Here is a 19,196-nt window from a genome sequence, read left to right as displayed (position 1 = left end):
CCTTTTCCAGTGAGGCACTACAAGTGCAGTAAAATGCAATATCACCTAAACAAATCACTCATTGACTGTTACAGGCCTAAGAAAGGGTCACACTTTTCAGAATGACAGATCAAAACCAAAGGGAAATAGCTTTGACACTGCTGACATGTCCTTAGCCATAGTCCAGCAGAACTATGTCATGTGTAAAGTTAGGAAAACTCATCCCTTGGAGAGCTTTTTCTCTCTCTGTGGCCTCATGTTCCACACTAGTTTAGATAGTGGAGCTATTCACATCCCTGTGTGTTTTCAAATATCTCTGTTAAACAGAGTTATACAGGTTTCACTTCTCTTTCTTTTCCTAAGAATATATGTTAAAACAAGTGAATCTTCATGCCATGATTTTAGCTCAGACAGCTGGGCAAACTGGGTTTCCTGAAGTCTAGGACCAATCTGGACTGACATGTAGACAACACTGAATTGAAAGACCTGTGTGATTCAGAGAAGGGTTTCAAAGGCCCCCACCCAAAGGATTTAGATGACAATGACTGGAATTCAGTGGGAAAAAAAAGGAGGTAGCCAAATTTTACTTTGAGTGACTGAGTGAACTTTCTCTCATTCAATGGAGTCCTTTGCTTCTCAGAACTCAAAAGGATTTGTAGATTTTACCTACTCGGAAGAGAAGGTGAGCAACTTTGATGGGAAATGCGAAGGTGCTGCAAATGCAGAGCCAGAACTTTTCTTTCCTTGATTGCCATCTAGTGGAAACTCTGCTCTCTGCATTGCGTTATTCGCAGCAGCATTTCCATCTCGGAGCCCGCCCAGCTGTGCAGGTGATTACGCCACTGAAATTAGGGGCTACTTATCGTGCCTGTGCTGTGCTTTGTAAGTTATAGCAAGGTCTTCCCAGGTCAAGAGATTACACAATAAGGTGCGAGAGTGACTACACCGGTGTTGCTGAGAAATTTCTCTTTTACCAACATCAGTAAATGGCACTAGCAAGAGGTGAGGTTTTGGGATAGAATAGCTCAGCTCATAATCTGGCCATCTCTCAGTTCATGGGTTACTCTGTAGCTTAACATTAATGCAGCTAAGGTATATTTTCCTCAGTTGGGACAAATGTATCTTAAATATTAACCATGGACCGATTTAGAAGTTTATAACAACTGAATTAAGAAATGTTGTGGAATAAGTGGGATTATATCGGGGTGGGAGGGGGAAAGCGCCATTGATTTTCTCAACTCATGATTTAAACTGATTTGTAGTTTTCCTTATGATGGTATTACAAGTCTCTAGAAGATATTCTTTGAAAGCATTTTGAAATGTCAATCCAAACTCCTGGAAAGTACCAAAATAATTCATTTTGGAGAGGTCATGCATGTGCAGGCACTAGAATACTGATGAAAGTCATTTAATGTGATCCTTTTTCCTGTGTTTTATTGCTTCTTCCATGGTCCAGCCAGTGCCAAGTCTTTTGGCACCAACTAGTGTACCTATGCTATGTGCTTGTAATCCATTTGTCTCTCCTCTGCTCATCAATCTTTCACTCGCTTTCCTTCTTGATAAGAACAACATTTCTCTTGCTGCCATCTTGATGTGCTTCACAGAATCTGATCCAAATATTTGCTGAAGCAACACATGTTATTTATGACCCCATAGTCAGAAAGAAACAAAACATACTCACTGTTTGGAAGCCATGAGATATGATGAATATCAGCAATATGGACAACTACTGGCAATTAGCCTCAATAGTTAAGCAAAGTAAAAAATAATCCATACCAAGATAAAAAAATCTATTCCAAGAATGGTGGTGAGGGACTTTTTAGGGCTAGGGGATATGGAGCTAAAATAGAAATGGGTAGATTCAGATTGGATGTTAGGAAGAAGTTCTTCACCGTGAGGGTGGTGAGACACTGGGACGGGTGGACCAGGAAGGTGGTGGAAACCTCATCCCTGGAGGTTTTTAAGGCCAAGGTGGATGAGCTCTGAGCAACATGATCTAGTATGAGGTATCCCTGCCTATGGCAGGGGGGGTTGGAACTGGATGATCCTTGGGGTCCCTTCCAACCCTAACAATTCTATGATAATCTATAAAGATTTCCCAGATAAGGTGGCTTGGACGGGAGCACACTGCGATGGGTTAGGAACTGGCTGGATGGCCGAGCCCAGAGAGTGGTGGTGAATGGTGCCACATCCAGCTGGCAGCCAGTCACTAGTGGTGTGCCCCAAGGATCAGTGCTGGGCCCTGTGCTCTTTAACATCTTTATTGATGATCTGGATGAGGGCATTGAGTCCATCATCAGTAAATTTGCTGACGACACCAAGCTGGGGGCAAGAGTTGATCTGCTGGAGGGTAGAGAGGCTCTGCAGAGGGACCTCGACAGGCTGGACAGATGGGCAGAATCCAACGGCATGAGATTTAACACATCCAAGTGCCGGGTTCTGCACATTGGCCACAACAACCCCATGCAGTGCTACAGGCTGGGGTCAGAGTGGCTGGAGAGCAGCCAGGTAGAGAGGGACCTGGGGGTACTGGTCGATGGTAGGCTGAACATGAGCCTGCAGTGTGCCCAGGCAGCCAAGAGGGCCAATGGCATCCTGGCCTGCATCAGGAACAGTGTGGCCAGCAGGAGCAGGGAGGTCATTCTGCCCCTGTACACTGCACTGGTTAGGCCACACCTCGAGTACTGTGTCCAGTTCTGGGCCCCTCAGTTTAGGAAGGATGTTGACTTGCTGGAACGAGTCCAGAGAAGAGCAACAAAGTTGGTGAGGGGTTTGGAACACAAGCCCTATGAGGAGAGACTGAGGGAGCTGGGGCTGCTTAGCCTGGAGAGGAGGAGACTCAGGGGTGACCTTATTGCTCTCTACAACTACCTGAAGGGAGGTTGTAAACAGGCAGAAGTTGGTCTCTTCTCCCAGGCACCCAGTACCAGAACAAGAGGACACAGTCTCAGGCTGCGCCAGGGGAGGGTCAGGTTGGATGTTAGGAAGAAGTTCTATACAGAAAGAGTGATTGCGCTATGGAATGGGCTGCCCGGGGAGGTGGTGGAGTCGCCGTCATTGAAGGTGTTCAGGAGGAGACTTGATGGGGTGCTTGGTGCCATGGGTTAGCTGTTTGGGTGGGTTGGATTGGTTGATGGGTTGGACACGATGTTCTTGAAGGTCTCTTCCAACCTGGTTTGGTTTATTTTAATAAAGGTCCATTCTAATAACTGGAAGATTTTTGTAAATCTCCTTGTCACTAGATTGCATTCAGCAAATTAAATCAGCCACTAGGTCTCACCTACTAATAAAAGAAGTTTGGGAGGTTTTATGCTGTCTTTTTCTGTATAGGAAAAAGTAGTACTAAGTTCTTCAGAAAAAAAAAAAAAAACCAAAAACATTTTTAATGTTTTTCCTTCCTCCTTTTTCTTATATTTAAATAAAGATATGCAGAGCCTTGAAAAGTTGCTGAGGGATGCAATAATATATGGGCAGCCTCGAAATCGCAGAGCATGGAGAAAAATAATCATCCTCGTGGAGGGCATTTACAGGTATGTTCATGTGTTTAAAAATGTGAGTAGTCTTGATCATTTCTGAGGACACAATAGTAAGTGACTGCTGTGATCCTAAGGAGGCTATTAATACTCAATAGGCAGAATGATTAATACAAATATTAATAACTTTATTAGTTAAAAAAAAAAAAAAATCCCATGGAAAATGTTAATAAAACCTATTTACTGGTTCAAAATGTTCAGTTGTGGAGCAGATATCTCACCAGCAGGAACAAGCAAGGATTTAAACAATATGAGCAAAAATCCAGATGCAACAAACAGCACTGTCCCTTTTCCTGCATGCCTTTGTAAACTGTCCCTCCCCAGGTCTCTCATAGGCCCCTGTCTTACAGACCCCCTATAAGATCTCCTGGGAGCCCTCTTTTCTCCAGGCTGAACAACACCAACTTTCTCACTCTGTCTTTGTAGGAGATGTGCTCCAGCCCTCTGATCATTTTTGCGGCCCTCCTTTGGACCTGCTCCAATAGGTTCTTATTCTATTGAGGGCCCCAGAGCTTGACACAGTACTCCAGGCAATGTCTCACCAGATCAGAGTGGCAGAATCACCTCCTTTGATCTGCTGTCCACACTTCTTTTGATGCAGGCAAGGATGTTATTTGCCTTCTGGGATGCAAGTACACATTGTTGGCTCATGTTCAGCTTTCAGTCCACCAGGACCCCCAAATCCTTTTCTGCACAGCTGCTCTCTATCACATCCTGCCGCTGTGACAATGGGGGTTGTTCTGACCCAAGTGCAAGATGTTGCACTTGGCCTTCTTGAACCTCGTGAGGTTCACCTGGGCCCACTTCTCCAGGTTTTCCAGGTCCTTCTGAATGGCATCCTGTCCCTCTGCCATATCAATTGCACCACTTAACTTGATGTCATCTACAAACTTTCTGAGGATGCATTCAATCCCACTGTCTGTATCATTGATGCACATATTAAACTACACTGGTCCCAGTATGGACCCTTGAGGGACACCACTTGTCACCCATCTCCGTCTGGACATCAAACCACAGATCGCTACTTTCTGGGTGCAACCATCCAGCCAATTCCTTATCCACTGAATGGTTCACTCATCGAATAGGATGGTATCTCTGTAACTTAGAGAGAAAGATGCTATGGGAGACTATCTCAAAGGCCTTGCAGAAACCCAGACAGATGACACCCACTGCCCTTCCCTTCTCCATTAATGTAGTAATTCTGTTGTAGAAAGCCACTATATTGTTCAGGCAAGACTTGCCCTTGGTGAAGCCATGCTAGTTCCCATGTCCTCCCCATCTTCCATGTGCCTTATTAGGACTCCTAGGAGGATTTGTTCCATGATCTTGCCAGGCACAGAGATGAGTTTTCGGGGTCCTCCTTTCTGCCCCTTTTAAAAATGGATGTAAAGTTTCCCTTCTTCCAGTCAGCAGGGGCTTCACCTGACTGCCATCACTTTTCAAGTACCACAGAGAGTGGCTTGACAACTACACCAGCCAATTCCCTCAGTATTCTGGGATGCATCTCATAATGTCCCATAGTCTTTTGTATGTTCAGGTTCCTCAGATGGTCACAAACCTTGTCTTCATTTACAGTGGGAGTGGATCTGAACAGTAATAGGGTTTTCAGGGATCTAGGCAAGGCTACTGTGGTGATAAGAAGAGAGATAGGAAGTAGAAGAAGGATGTGTGAGGTGTTTGGTATGGGGCAATATGTTGGGCTTGATGATCTGAGGTCTTTTCCAACCTTGTTGATTCTATGATCATTTGGGGAGTAACAACATCTGCATCAGGAAGAAGGGAAGCAGAAACATTCCTAGGATGTGACATGGTGTATAAAAGCAACATTAAACTTTTATATGGGAATTCTCTCATGTTATTGCTCATGCATTGCATCCAGCCAGCCTGGATGGGCAGTCATTTCCACCATGGTATGCAGAAATGCTCTCAGAGTCAAGCTGATTAGCTTTTTTCATAAGCAATCTTTTACAATCTCATGTCATCACAATTTCATAGTTGTCACTGCTTCCTTTTTAACTAAGATTTTCCATCTGCAAAGAGAACAAATCAGACCTTATCTAAACACCTGTCACTCAGCTGAAATAGGTTGGCAGCAGATCAGCTGATGCAAAGCAGGCTGAACATCTCCTTTCAACCAGAATAAACAGAGCAAAACTGCAAATAAACATAGCCTCGCACTACTAAAAGAAAGCTCAGATTTAAGGACTTTGATCATGCAGAAATTAAGTGGACCACCAACATTTTACTGACAAATATTCCCATCAGTCACATGGCCCACAGAAAATGCTCCAGCTGCTGAGCTTTGTTCCCTTTCAAGTCTTTCACCCTCATTATTTACCACTGGGGAGCAAGAAGACATTCTGGTGACACAGAAGCATAGGTCAGTTCAAGGAGTGAGAGAAACCCACCGTCACTTACTTGCAATTGTAGCTATATTTCTAGATACATATTTGAGACAGAGTTTTCTTTTCCTCTAGTCATAGTATCTCAGAATGTTAGGGTTTGGAAGGAACCCCCAGAGATCATCAAGTCCAACTCCCCTGCCAAAGCAGAATCACCTAGGGCAGGCCACACAGGAACACATTCAGGCATGTTCTGAAAGTCTCCAGAGAAGGAGACTCCACAACCTTTCTGGGCAGCTTGTTTCAGTGCTCCGTCACCCTCACAGTAACGAAGTGTCTCCTTGTGTTGAGGTGCAATCTCCTGTGTTCTATTGTTTCGTTTAGAAAAGACCTCTAAGATCATTGATCCGACCTTCAACCTTTTGCAGTTCAAAGGAGATTTCATTCTCTAAAGTCTGAGGACCCTTATCTTGTAATAGAAAATAAAAACATGTTAAATCTCAGAGAACCTCGCTAAAAAAGGATCCATTAAGTCCCTTCAGCTCCATAATGGCTAAACAATGTGAAGATCACTTACGCCCTGAGTGTCCTTGCTTCTGAAAGGCATAAAGTAAAAGCAAAACAAAGCCCAGATCTTCTAGTAGTCTCTCATTGGAAACTAACCCTAGCAGTAGCTAGGTTGGTTGATTATTTTTTTCATAGTCTAAGCAGATCAGAAATTGAAGACTGTGGGTTAGTTTCAAAGCAAGTCTGCTCTGACTTCAGGGAGAGCACCACCTCACCCCGGTGCGTTGTATCTCTGCCATCGCTGCCAACCCAAAGCATGCACAGCTGGTCTGTCCTTGCAGCACTGCTGGGAACAGACTCACGAGCCATGGTCTAAGCCAGTAAGTAGCTACTAACACTTCATTAGCAAAGGAAAAGCTTGAGGAAAAAGTATTGGAAATACTCTCACTTGTTTTGTGAGCATGTCCTCTTCTTTCTCAGCCTATGACTTTTGAATAAGAACAAATTTTCCAGCCCCATGCTGGCTAATATTAGTTTTCTTGAAGTTTTACCAGATGCCAGATTAGCATTCATCTGAAGGGTTTAAGAGGAGGTAGAGTATTGCTTATGCATTCTTCTCACAATAGTTAATATTTTTTCCTTAAAGAACTTAAGTCATGCTTCAGGGACAACTAATATGGAATTTAAATAACTTGGTCAGAGCTATTCTCCAAGTTAAAGTATCTTGACTTGCAAGTTTGTCTTGGCAAGTTTTTACAGGAATGCTTTTTCCAGAGATGCAAAGGAAACACTACACTTCCCTCTTCAAAGAACAATGAAAATAAAAACAGTTATATGGGACACCGTAGTCTTAGTATAGTGATGTTGATGGTATAAAGAAAAATTTGCTACCATTAAGAGTATGTTAAAGCATTTACACTGAACTTAGTATCATAGTTTCATTCAGGGTTGGAAGGGACCACAAGGATCATCTAGTTCCAACCCCCCTGCCATGGGCAGGGACACCTCACACTAGATCAGGCTGGCCAGAGCCTCATCCAGCCTGCTCTTAAACACCCCCAGGGACGGGGCCTCGACCACCTCCCTGGACAACACATTCCAGGGTCTCACCACTCTCATGGTGATGAACCTCCTCCTCACATCTAGCCTGAATCTCCCCACCTCCAGCTTCAATCCATTCCCCCTAGTCCTATCACTACCTGAGATCCTGAGAAGTCCTTCCCCAGCCTTCCTGTAGGCTCCCTTCAGATACTGGAAGGCCACAATTAGGTCACCTCGGAGCCTTCTCTTCTGCAGACTGAACATCCCTGACTCCTTCAGTCTGTCCTCATAGGAGAGGTGCTCCAGCCCTCTGATCATCCTTGTGGCCCTTCTCTGGACACGTTCCAGCACCTCCACATCCCTTACCAGCTGGCAACATTTGAAAAGGGTCATTGTTAGCCATTTCTGGAAACCAAGCTTTGAACTGTAAACGCTAAGTGAGGTTCCAGAAGATGTTTCATGGAGAAGGCAGTTAATGCCTGTATTTCCCAGCAACACCTGCAGAGCAAGAGATTGCAGGATTTGTTGTTCATCCACGATCCTCTTCACCCACAGCATGGAAGGGTCTATCGTGCGCCTGCCAGAGTTAGTCTCCTTGAAGAAGAAATACAAAGCCTACCTCTACTTGGACGAAGCTCACAGCATCGGGGCAGTGGGTGCAACCGGTCGAGGCGTTGTCGAGTACTTCGGTATGAGCCCTGATGATGTCGACGTATTGATGGGAACGTTCACAAAGAGCTTTGGTGCAGCTGGAGGATACATAGCTGGCAAAAAGGTAAAAGTAAATCACAAACATTTTAACATCAAGGGGGTGGGAAGGACTTCCCTGTTACATTTGCTTTATTTCATTATCTTTTCACATAGCCTGCTTTACAGGAGTACTCTTCTAAAGGTAGCACCATTTTTGACTGCGCATCAAACAGTCAGACTTTCTCATTTTTCTCTAGTGTAATTTGCTTGGATTGGGTATTTCTGTGCCACCCTGATGATTATTGTTTGTCTTGGAAATGTTTAGACATGTTGTGGTTGACTAAATATACTTCACGACATCAATTTGCATGCAGACTGCTTGTTACTTTGTTTCACATTTGTAAGCAGTGTGTGGAGCAATATCAGAGATAAAAAGCTACAGTTTCATCCACTAATAATAAAATTCCTAAACAGTCATGGATTGCCATAGTTGCAGTCTTTAGGAAGATGGAGAAAGGATTACTGGGGGCTTTTTGCAGTTGTAAAATCCGTGTCCTCAGTTGCTCTGCATACATTAACTAAACAGCCTCTCGTCAGCAACAGATGTCAACAAAACTAGAACTGAGCTGGTTTTAACTGGGGGTGTAGGAGAGGAGAAAGCCTAATCAGCACCGATGTGAAATGTCATCGGGTGTGCTGCTTGGCAGAGATATCGAGTGGTGGCTGAGTATTTACGCTTTTGTACCCTGGTGAATGTATCTCTTAAGTAGTTTGCTGAATGAGTAGGAAGGCTGTTTCGACTGCCCATATGGCTGTTGTCAGGATTTCATTAATAAGGGTAGCACTTGAGTAGACTAAAAAGGGTATAACAAAGCATAATGTATGTCTGTCTTAGTGTCTTTTTTGGGTTTGCCCCTGGAGATCCTAAAACAGGCTATCATAATGCATCCAGGATCAGTTTTCTTTGTTTCTTTTTCTACCCGAAATTATATCTGAAGATTCAACTCTTACCATAGACAATGTGGCTAATTTATCTTTAAATTAGGGGAAGCCTAGACCTGTGAAAAGCAGTTTAAAGTAATTCATCATCAGTCCTTGGGAGTTCTCTTAAATGAAACCGGGTCACTCTTTTTCACACCTGTGCATATCACTAAGCTTTGCCTCAGGCTTTCAGGCCTGGATGGCAGCTACTCACCCAAAGCACACAGCAAACATACATTCACCTCTGTAGACTGTTTATTCTGCATCAGCTAGTACACAGAAGCTTTCTCACCTGTTTGAGCAAACCCCTAGGATTACGATTGCAATATAGCAATGCACAGCCTGGATAAGGTCAGGTAAATCTTTATCCTTATCATTGGAATTACAGTGTAGACTTGTACATTTGTTTGGGGGATAATTTGTGTTACTAACTTTAGTTTGTTTTTTTCTGGTAGTACTTTTTTTTTTTTCCAAAGACAATTTTTGAAGAGGCTTCATCCCTTTCTCACCATCATGCATTCAGCTTAGAGTGTGGTAACTGTTACTCTGATTTTTTTGCACTGGGATATACAAGCATTTGTAGCAATTATGGTCTCAATCAAGCGCTGAATTTCTCCCTTGCTTTGGGAGAGTAACTGGTGCTTTTAGGCATGCCTGTGGTAGAGCAATTTTTCTAGGAGCACAGGGAAATGTCAAAGAGATCACATTGACTCTAACAGGACAGTCCCTGCCACACTGATGAGAATTTTCAGCTGAAAGAAATGTATATGCCAAATATAGATCCCAGTAAGTTTGCTTTTAGTGGGTTGTGTCTTGTGGCACAGAAACTATTGATATCGTGTAGGCTTTGCTTCACCACCAAGAGAGGAACGGAGCAGTATTTTCAGTGCAGCTGTTCATTGGTCTTTACGTTATTTTGGCTGCTTTATAGTAAGGCTTAGTACAGAAGTAAACATTGTTCTATTCCAGACCTTTGTTTCAGCTGTAATTGCCCTACTTATATGGTAAAGTGTTTGCACCTGCCTGGTGTTTCTTCAGGCAATGCGTTAACAGTAGCAGCCAGGAAAGCAAACCGATAACAGGCGAAACATCCTCTTCCTTTTGCATGTTCTCACTCCTACAGTAGTTAAGAGGGCAATCTGCCATTTGGCCAGCTCAAGCTCATTTATGCTTTTTTTTGTTTGTGTAAGGACCTTGTGGACTTTTTACGAACACATTCTCACAGTGCTGTGTATGCCACATCAATGTGTCCACCCGTAGCAGAGCAAATCATCAGGGCAATGAAATGTCTCATGGGGCTAGACGGGACAACGCAAGGTAAGCCACCTCCTTTACCTGCATTTATTTCAATTAGTACCAGAGCATCTGCTGAGTACAGGCAACACAAAATGTCATCCAACAGCAAAGTAGGACGGGAAGGTAATGCAAGGGAAATAATTCTTACTGTAAAGAGCAAAATCTTCATACTTGCAAATACTATCAACTCTATTTCTTTCTGGCTCTGTAGTTGCTAGCCCACTCTGCTTTGCAGCAACAGAGTCACCATCCCTGGAGGTGCTCAAGAGGAGAGATTGGACGTGGCACTTGGTGCCATGGTCTAGTCATGAGGTCTGTGGTGACAGGTTGGACTTGATGATCCTCAAGGTCTCTTCCAACCTTAGTGATACTGTGATACACAAACTGCTCTTTAAGTAGATCATCTGACTTTGTATGAGGGATCCAAGAGTATAACCCTTCATTAATTTGCTATATGATGTCAGTTTAGCTTCTCTGTGAGCGTGAGCTTTCAAAATAACAAGCAACTCAAGCATAGGGGGGAAAAAAAAATCACAACAGGTATCATATGTTAAATTATAGCAGCAGAAGATTAGTTTAATTATTCCTTTCCCACTCGGGCATTAATTATGGTGTCCTAAAGCCAGTTTTGAAGAACACTTTGTCCCAAAAGGATTAGGACTCAGTGTCTTTATGAAAAATAAAAGGACTATTTGTACTCCTTTTCCTAAAGTTGCATAGGCAGCTGCAGTCCAATCCTCTGTGCAATGTGCTTTCTTTGCACCAAGAAACAAAATAGCTGTGACACATCTGCTAGTGGTTCAAAGTGATGCTGAGATGTATTCAGTGTTCTAGGGCTTCAATACTAACTCAGTGTGGTGAGGCTTGAATGTGTGTAATTTCTGTCAGGAATGCCTGAGAATCGCGTCATTGTCTAACATCCAGTTACACATTCATACAAGATAGATTCCACTCTGAATTGCAGCACTGAACTGTGCTATTTCCTCTTACTTTGTGTTGGACTAACAGAGTAATTCTGTATTAGCCCTCCCTCATAGATAGGACCACAGTCAAGTGGGAAGGGAAAGGGAAAAGGGCATATGAAAGCAGGTTGCATACTATTCTGAACTATTCTGCTGCAGTGCTCTAAAGAACAGCTTCAAACCATGATAGACGTGAGGCTATTAAGACATTTGTCACAATCCTTCAGTGAAGCCAGAATTTACAAGACCTTAGTATACAAACAGAAGGATGGAGAATTCAGTCCCAGTACCAGGGTCTGCTGAGTGCAATCACAAGAGCAGCAAAACTCCAGTGCAGCACGTGGACAACGAGGAAAAGGTGCTTTGGACGTTCTGGCAGAGAAGTCAGAGTGCAGCAGCTGTTCCCAACTTGAAACTTGAAAGGTCAAGGCTGCGTATGCTCATGGTCTACAATCTGTCCAATATAAGAAGACCATGTCTCCTCTGCCTTAGTGACCAGGCATGCAGGCTGTGCCTGTGACAGCTCTAGGATGAGCTCGCCATCAGAGGGCGACCTTACACTGAGCCTTCTGTGAGTGGCGAACTCTGGGCTCTCGCAGATGCCGTGTGTGAAACATTAAACGTGCGGAGCATTTCCAAACCTTCAAAGCTTCTGGGAAAAAAAAAGCGAGTTTCAGCTAGCGGGAGTCTACATGCAGTTCTGTGCAGGCTAATAGAAGAACTTGGTTCAAGGCAGTGTCTTTTAAGATGTGCGTGTCTGACTGTCATAGGGCTTAAGAGTTTGCAGCTTTTTTCTTCTCCAGAAGCAGTGCTGTTTCATGACACAATGTTTGTATTTCCGCGCAGCACAAATGCTTAGTAAATCTTCTGCAAATTCTTTATGAAATAAATCAGTGTTCTGTCAGCTTTTTTAAAATTTGTCTTGTAATATGAAATGCAAATGAATAGAAACCCAAATGAATAAATCATACATCACAACTTGGGTTGTTGCACAAAGGCTAGCAAACTGGCTGTGATGTGTAAAACAAATAATTTTTGTCCTTCAGAGACAGACTCATTATTTTAGTCTATTGGTTTTTCTTTCATGTGGGCTTCCCTTCATTAGGCTGTCTTGTGAACTAAACAAAAAACAACAAAAAAAAGACCCAAAATACAGGGAAAATATGTTATGCTAGACCACACTACAATGCCGCCTTGGCATCAGAGAGAGGAAGGTCGTGGCTTAGAAAGGAGGGGGGGAGCAGAAGAGAGAAAGCATTGTCTCTTCTTAGATATTTTTGTTTCCAAGGACAACAGCAGCCCTAGGTGAGTTGTTCTGGTCTGCTGTAAAAGAAAATGGTGGATCCTGAATGTGATGTGAGCCCTCCTTGTGAAAGCATGAGCCATATAGCAGACACACCTGGCAGCGAAATTTCAGGTGATCCAGAGTTGCCCTTTGTTCCCTGTAAGCCTGTTGAATCAATACAAGGAATTTATTTTAAGTGGCATTCTCTTCCTTCAGGCTTATTTGAGCAGTCCTTTATAAGGAAATGCCCAGTGATTTGCTTGTAGCCTGGAGGGCATTTCTGTAGGGGAGGGAGACTTGCAAAAAATACTGGGAATGATTTGGAAAGCAATTACATTTGTTTGCTAAAAGTTCCATATTAACAAAATGGTGCTTCTTGAAAAGTGCCTTCAATAATGGGATGGCAAATGTGTTAACCCAGTGTGTTCTTGTATCTGAACTTCCTGGCCAACTCCTTGGTAGATTAATAGAAAACTAAGAGAAGGAAGAATAATTTGGTCATTTAAATTGCTGTTCTGAAAACTCTTCATTCTGTAGTTGTTAAAATTTCACACAGTCATCTTTTATATGTTCCCAGCTATCATGCTTCAATGTCTTGCTAATTATCCTGCACTGATTTGCTAAGCAGCTGATCTAAAAAAATAATAGGATAGGTAGAGTTACACAGTGAGCAATGCCAGAGGCCAGAAATGCACCAATGCGGCTTGTGTTTGTCCTTGTGTGTATCCAGATCATTGTTCTCTATATTTTCTTCCTTTATTTTCAATTAGTAAGAATACAGTTGCTTGGAAAAGGAATCAGGGTATGCAGGATACGAATAGATGGTTATGGGTATGGGGTACAGCTGCATTACAAGGAAGGAACTGGTTAGCACTTTAAAAATAATTCTGTGAAACCTAAGCTGTTTAGCTGGAAATTATCCACAATGGGCTTCTGTTTCAGGTTCTCTCTCTCTCTCTCTATATATATATATATATATATATCTCAATAAAAAGGCTTCAGTCCTTTCTCAGAAGGTTACTAGATATAGGTACAGAAGCTTGCAAATTTTGGAAGAAAAAAAGGGGGGGCAGAAGAAAAAAAAAGAAAGGAAAAAAAATATTCCTTTTTCCCATGAAGATTTTCAGTTTCTCCAGGCTTTGGGACAAAATTGTTATGGTAGTTTAATTTATACTGTTTGCCATGTCTGTGAAATTTCATCTGAGTCTCATGATGTCACAAGTCTCTAAATCACTCTCTGCTTGAAATGAACATTGACAAATCTCAAGATTTGTTGAGTGAAGGTGTGTCTTCCAGCTGAGTTTTGGAGGCCTGAGTAGAGCCTCTTCCACCTGGAGTCTGAGCAGAGGACTGGAGCTCTGAGCAGCGGCATCCAGCCTGCGTTGTCACCTCAGGGAGGTGAAATAGGAAGATCAAAGAGAGAGGAGATTCTAATACGCAAAGGAGACGCAAGGAACAGGCAATAAGTGGGTGATAGGGATGGAGGAGACAAGGACCAAAATTTGATGCTGAGAAGATTGCCCAGAGAGGCTGTGAAGAAAAAGGGCCTGATACATGGAACAATGGGAAAAGGAACAAATGTGTCTGCAAGAAACTACAGCAAACACATGAACTTCCAAACCAGTGCTAGCACCTCAGATATTTCTTGTCAGCAAACTGCCATGGAAGCACACTACCAAGATGTGTGCTTACCTTCCTTTGCAGCAGGAGACTCCAATTTGGATGAGGAAGTTGTCATTTTAAAAGCACTGTACTAACATAAGTGAAAAAATACAGAGAAGACATGGTGTCTCCCACAGAAACCATCTATAAATATATGGGTAGGTCCCATATCAATATTTGTGATAGTTGTGAAGCATTAACATCACAAGCACGTGACAGAGCCCCCAGATGGTTCTTACAGTTTCCTTCTTTTGCCTTATTTTCTGCTCCGACTTGAGAAAATGAAGCACAAAAATATGCACAGTTAGGAGGCAGTAGTTCCCTGAAAACTGATATGCACAGTTGTTGTTCCATGAAAGAGAGAGATAGGATGGGGTCACAATGACCAAGTTCTCTTGAGTGACTTGTATCAAAGGAGTCAGAGAATGACAACAAAAATTACACATGAAAAAAAAATCCTATTTTTAGTAGAGTCCTGGCATTTTTCAATGTTGTGTTTTACAGCACTCAACAGTTTGCAGAAGGCATTTACTCTTGGTAGCACAATGTCACAGATGCTATCATAGTTCCTACAACAGACTTGTTCAAAAGCATATGAACCTCTGGCAGCATAAGGCAGCAAGTTCTACAGTTCAGTTAATACAGTCTGTTAAAAACAAAATCATACAAATTTCGTGTTATCCCCCCTAAGCCTTTGTGGACTTTTCATCTCAAATATGTTTCTCTTCATTTATTAGGAGATATGGGAAGCAGCAGTTCCCATGGCACTTACTCTTTACAATTCACAATATAGATTTCTTGTTTTATATGTTCTACTTGTAGCTTCTGCTTACACCACTGGAGATACCTCAGGAAACTCAGCAGCTGCCTTCGTGGTTTTATCCCCACAATGAGTCTGCAGCTGACTCAGTGTGTTTGGACCCTGCACAAATTTCCAAGTACATTTACTTGCGTGCAACACAGCACCTTCAGCTGTGACCTCAGACCTTTATTTATTTATTTATTTCCCTTTCTGCCTGAGGATATCAAAAGCATATTTTTACACTTCAATTTGATAGGTAAAAATATAGAACCACTGGGCAGACAAAGACTGCTAGAAAATATAGAGCAATTGCCTTGATGAATAATGAGAGATTACGCGAGTAAAAAGCAAACTGCAGCATTTCCAAAGGCATCATTTGTCTGTTTAATGCAGGGCAAACAACAATGCACTGACAGCAACAGGCACTTTTCATATGTTTTTAAGGCATGCTGAAAAATTTAAAGCCCTATCCTCATGAATCTACTGTCCTTAAGTTAAAAGATAATCCCTGAGGTTGTTTAGGTAGAAAGTGGTTCCCTTTACTCAGCCATTTGTGCTGATTGGTTGGTCTTTTTGCATCTACTAGTTTTCTTTTTGTCTTTAGCACACAGTTGTTGCATTTGAGCTCATTCAGACTGTGAGAAGCTGCAGAGCACTGCTTTCTGTCTTGCCTTGACATAGAAATTATTTGCTTTTTTAAAGTTCCTTTTTAAAGTATTTCTGTCTGCCTTAGATTTTTGTATAACTGGAAGACCAACTTCTTCAAATGCTCAGTTTTCAACATTTCCCACTTCTATCTGCACTCAGTAGTCTTCCAAAACATGAGCTTTGCCTGTCACAGCCCTTTGGGAGTTCAAAGACCTGAGTTTCACATCACTTTGGCTCAGCACAAACCAACACTGGTGCAAGGATGGGCAATCTTGCCCTCTTTTTTTCTTTTTCTTCTTTTTTTTTTCCTCCCCTTTCCTCCCTGTCTAACTGCTTATTCATCCCCCTTTTCTTTATGCCAGCAATAGTGAACTGATCTAGCTGAAAAACAACCAGCCCTCCCACAAATGGTTAGCCTACAGCCAAGCTGGTTCCCTGAGCCAACCTACCATATGGCTACATGAATCCCAGTGCCAGAACTTCAGCAGCTGGAGGCAAGAGGACCCATCCCTTTTGCAGCAGAACATATCTGTGCTGGCTGAGCTGATCACAAAACTGTAGTTGTAAGCTCTCCTGTTGCAAGATACTTAGTGAGAGACCCCTTGAACCTGCCCAAAACAGCTTGCAGAGACAATTTTACTAAAGTGTATCTTCCTACTCTTCTGGCTCAAAGTCTCATTTTGCTGCTTCATTCCAAGATGATTGCTTTTCGTGGGTACTCATCAGGCAGAATACTTGAGCTCTGTCTTAATTTTAAGTTAATATTCCAAATAAGTATGTGCTTACATTTAAGGCACTCAATTTAGCTTGTTCCCTGTTTACACAGGATTGGCTCCATGGCTAGGGCTCCTGGTCACTGTGACAGGGAAGATGCTAATGGTGATAATATGCTGTCACAATTAGTATTTGTCTAAGCTGAACATCACAGATGTTCTCCCAGCAGTGGATGATGAAAGAGAGCTAAATTCTGCCATCCTTGCTACAAATGAATGAGACACACCATTATGGTGGAATCCCCTGCCATGAAGTCCACCTCATAAAGAAACCCTAAAGGTATCCATGGAGGGTCAGCTGCTCTGAGCAAGCAGGGGCTTTGGAGTAACAGGAAAGAGTTCTGAAGACTGACCAAATTCTACATCATTTGAAGTCACTTATTCTATGTTCAAAGTTAAACCAGAATTGCAGTCCTCCAGCAGACCCTACCCGTGGATATGTTTCCCCTTTATTCACAAATCCTTATTAACTGCAGGCAGAGCAGGGATGTAATTGGACTTGAATGTGACTTGTAGCCTGTTCCCCAGTACAGCAACATACACCTCCATTACACAGCTTCCTCTTAATGGTGTCTTTACTGCTGGGATAAAGTATGAGGATCCCTCGTCCCTCCCAGATGCTGCTTACCACTGCCCAAGGAATCCACAAGAAGCTTAGATCACTGGCATTTCAGAAACACCTAATGTGATGCAGATGGAGCACACTGTGCACTGGCTGGCTTTCAGTGGAGGCACTGACGTGCACTGTGATTAATTACCTGTGCTGGGAGTAAATAAGGCTCAACCAAGGCTGGCTGCTCTGTCCCTGCCATTCTGTAGAGCACTGAATGCTCACATTAAGTATCTGAATACAGATAAGGTTCTGGGTAGGCATAGCTGACTCATTTGAGAAATAAGGTAAAAATTGTGGAATTTGTACAATTTTACTCCTTTCTGCTTCAGCTGAAACTGCCACTTTTTTCTTCCCTTAATCTGCTCTGGAAAGTGTTTTGCAGCAGCTCACAGTTAAAATTGGACTAAGTCCGTCCTTAAGGGTTTATTTAAGCAGCTGAATTAAGCTGAAATGACTAAGTTTCTAATTGGCATTAGGTTGTGGAATAAAATATCTTCACTTCACCCCAGTTCATAGCAAAGTTGTTTGGTTTGTTGGCTTTGTTTGGTTTTGGGTGTTAGGTTGTGTTTTTTTTTAAGTTGGTTGGTTTGTTTTGGGTTTGTTGTGTTGTTGCTGCTGCTGATGTTGTTGGAGTTTTTGGGGTTTGTTTTTGTTTCTTTTAATCTGACAACGTATTTCCTTTAGGCACCCCAGTATTACAGCATTCTACTTGTGATTTAATGCACATGGAGGTACATGTGTGTTACTCTTAGAATGGAACTAGAGGGGAGGGGAAAAAAGATCTGTCCATCTGCAACAGTTTAGTAGGGAAGAGCTATTGTTTTCCAATTTTTAGTTTTTTTCTCAGCCTACAAAAGCTTGCTTCTCACTATCTAGTTTTTAGTAGAGGAGGACAGGGAGTGGAGTTCTCTATCCAAGGAACACAGATTGGAGAGACATACTGACACCGGTATGTAAAAGTTTGGTTGTGTAACTAATTGTCTAGAAAGCCCCTATGAAACAACAGCTGGATAACATTAAAGCAGGTGGATTTGTGTCTTGAAGAGTCCACCACATGCCAGAAAAAAAGTACAGCGTGGGATTATCTTTCCTGGAATGGGCTCAGGAAAAAATAGCTCTCTTTCAAATAAAATACACCTGAGATCTCAATATGAAAAGCTTACAGGTTGCTTATTCCTGTTTTCAATATACTGAGTCAGAATTTCCAAGAGCAGAAGAGTTCAAAGGTGAAATGTTGGTGCAGGAATTGAACACAGTCAGCTTCTCTGCTTGCTAAAATCTTGCGGGAGTGAAAAGCAGATCTCTCTGGAACAGGAAAATGAACTTTTTTTTCAGAGAGCTGATAGTTTTACTGTCTCTTTTGCTGCCAGGGTAAGGTTCTCAGCTGGTATAAATAGCAAAGCTCTGATAAAGTGCATGAAATTGTGCCATATAATACCAGCCTGCAATCAGGTCCTCAGCAGTGGAATCCAGATGCCTTCTCACTATCAAATTCCAGAGCAGCTCCTCCCTGAGAGCAGGTCTGAAGCCATCCTCTGGCCTGTGACAAAGCATCTACCAAGTTTGTTACTCCAAGTGGCTCTCTTAAAAAGTTTGCTGCTTCAGATAAATAATGAGCAAGCCACTATCTTTTATCATTTCTCTCTCATGTTCTCTCTTCATTTTTTCTTTAAACTAAACCATATTAATTTTGAGCTATCAGGCCTTCTAAAAGCCTGCAGAAATTAATGAGCGGAAACTGGCAGTATGCAATACTGTGTGTCAAATAAAAACAGAACCAGCATTTTCCCCAAAATTGCCAACACCTTAGCACTTTGCAGTAAACCAAATATTTTTGAAGTGATGCAACAAATCTAAACTCCAAGTTTTCCAGTAGTAGATGAAGTGCAGATGCAATAAATCAGTTTTTGTGATTGTTGGTACCATCCAGGTAATTAATCCTGCATTTCAACAGAATCCCAATAAACTGGCTGTGTATCATTGTATGTCCCAAGCAGCATGAAGATAACTTAGGCAATTTTACAAGAAAGATACGGACATGCTGGAATGCGTCCAGAGAAGAGCCACGAAGATGATCAGAGG

The 19,196-nt window shown here is 42.4% G+C and overlaps 1 protein-coding gene across 7 annotated transcripts in view; it reads left to right on the top strand.

The window, feature by feature from the left end:
• The window catches only part of SPTLC3 (serine palmitoyltransferase long chain base subunit 3), a 112,028-nt gene that overhangs the window by 53,009 nt on the left and 39,823 nt on the right, over window positions 1-19,196 (top strand). For all 7 annotated transcript variants that reach the window (XM_068153159.1, XM_068153158.1, XM_068153157.1 and 4 more), the window contains exons 7-9: window positions 3,404-3,509; window positions 7,958-8,177; window positions 10,264-10,390. In XM_068153159.1, the coding sequence (XP_068009260.1) occupies window positions 3,404-3,509; window positions 7,958-8,177; window positions 10,264-10,390 (453 nt within the window). The remainder of the gene's footprint in view (window positions 1-3,403; window positions 3,510-7,957; window positions 8,178-10,263; window positions 10,391-19,196) is intronic.

This window comes from Melanerpes formicivorus, unplaced genomic scaffold, assembly GCF_026170545.1.
Source record: "Melanerpes formicivorus ecotype bairdi unplaced genomic scaffold, bMelFor1.0.p_v2 SCAF_25, whole genome shotgun sequence".
NCBI lineage: Eukaryota > Metazoa > Chordata > Aves > Piciformes > Picidae > Melanerpes > Melanerpes formicivorus.
The sequence above is the reverse complement of the archived record's forward strand: the minus strand, read 5'-3'. Positions and strand labels throughout refer to the sequence as shown.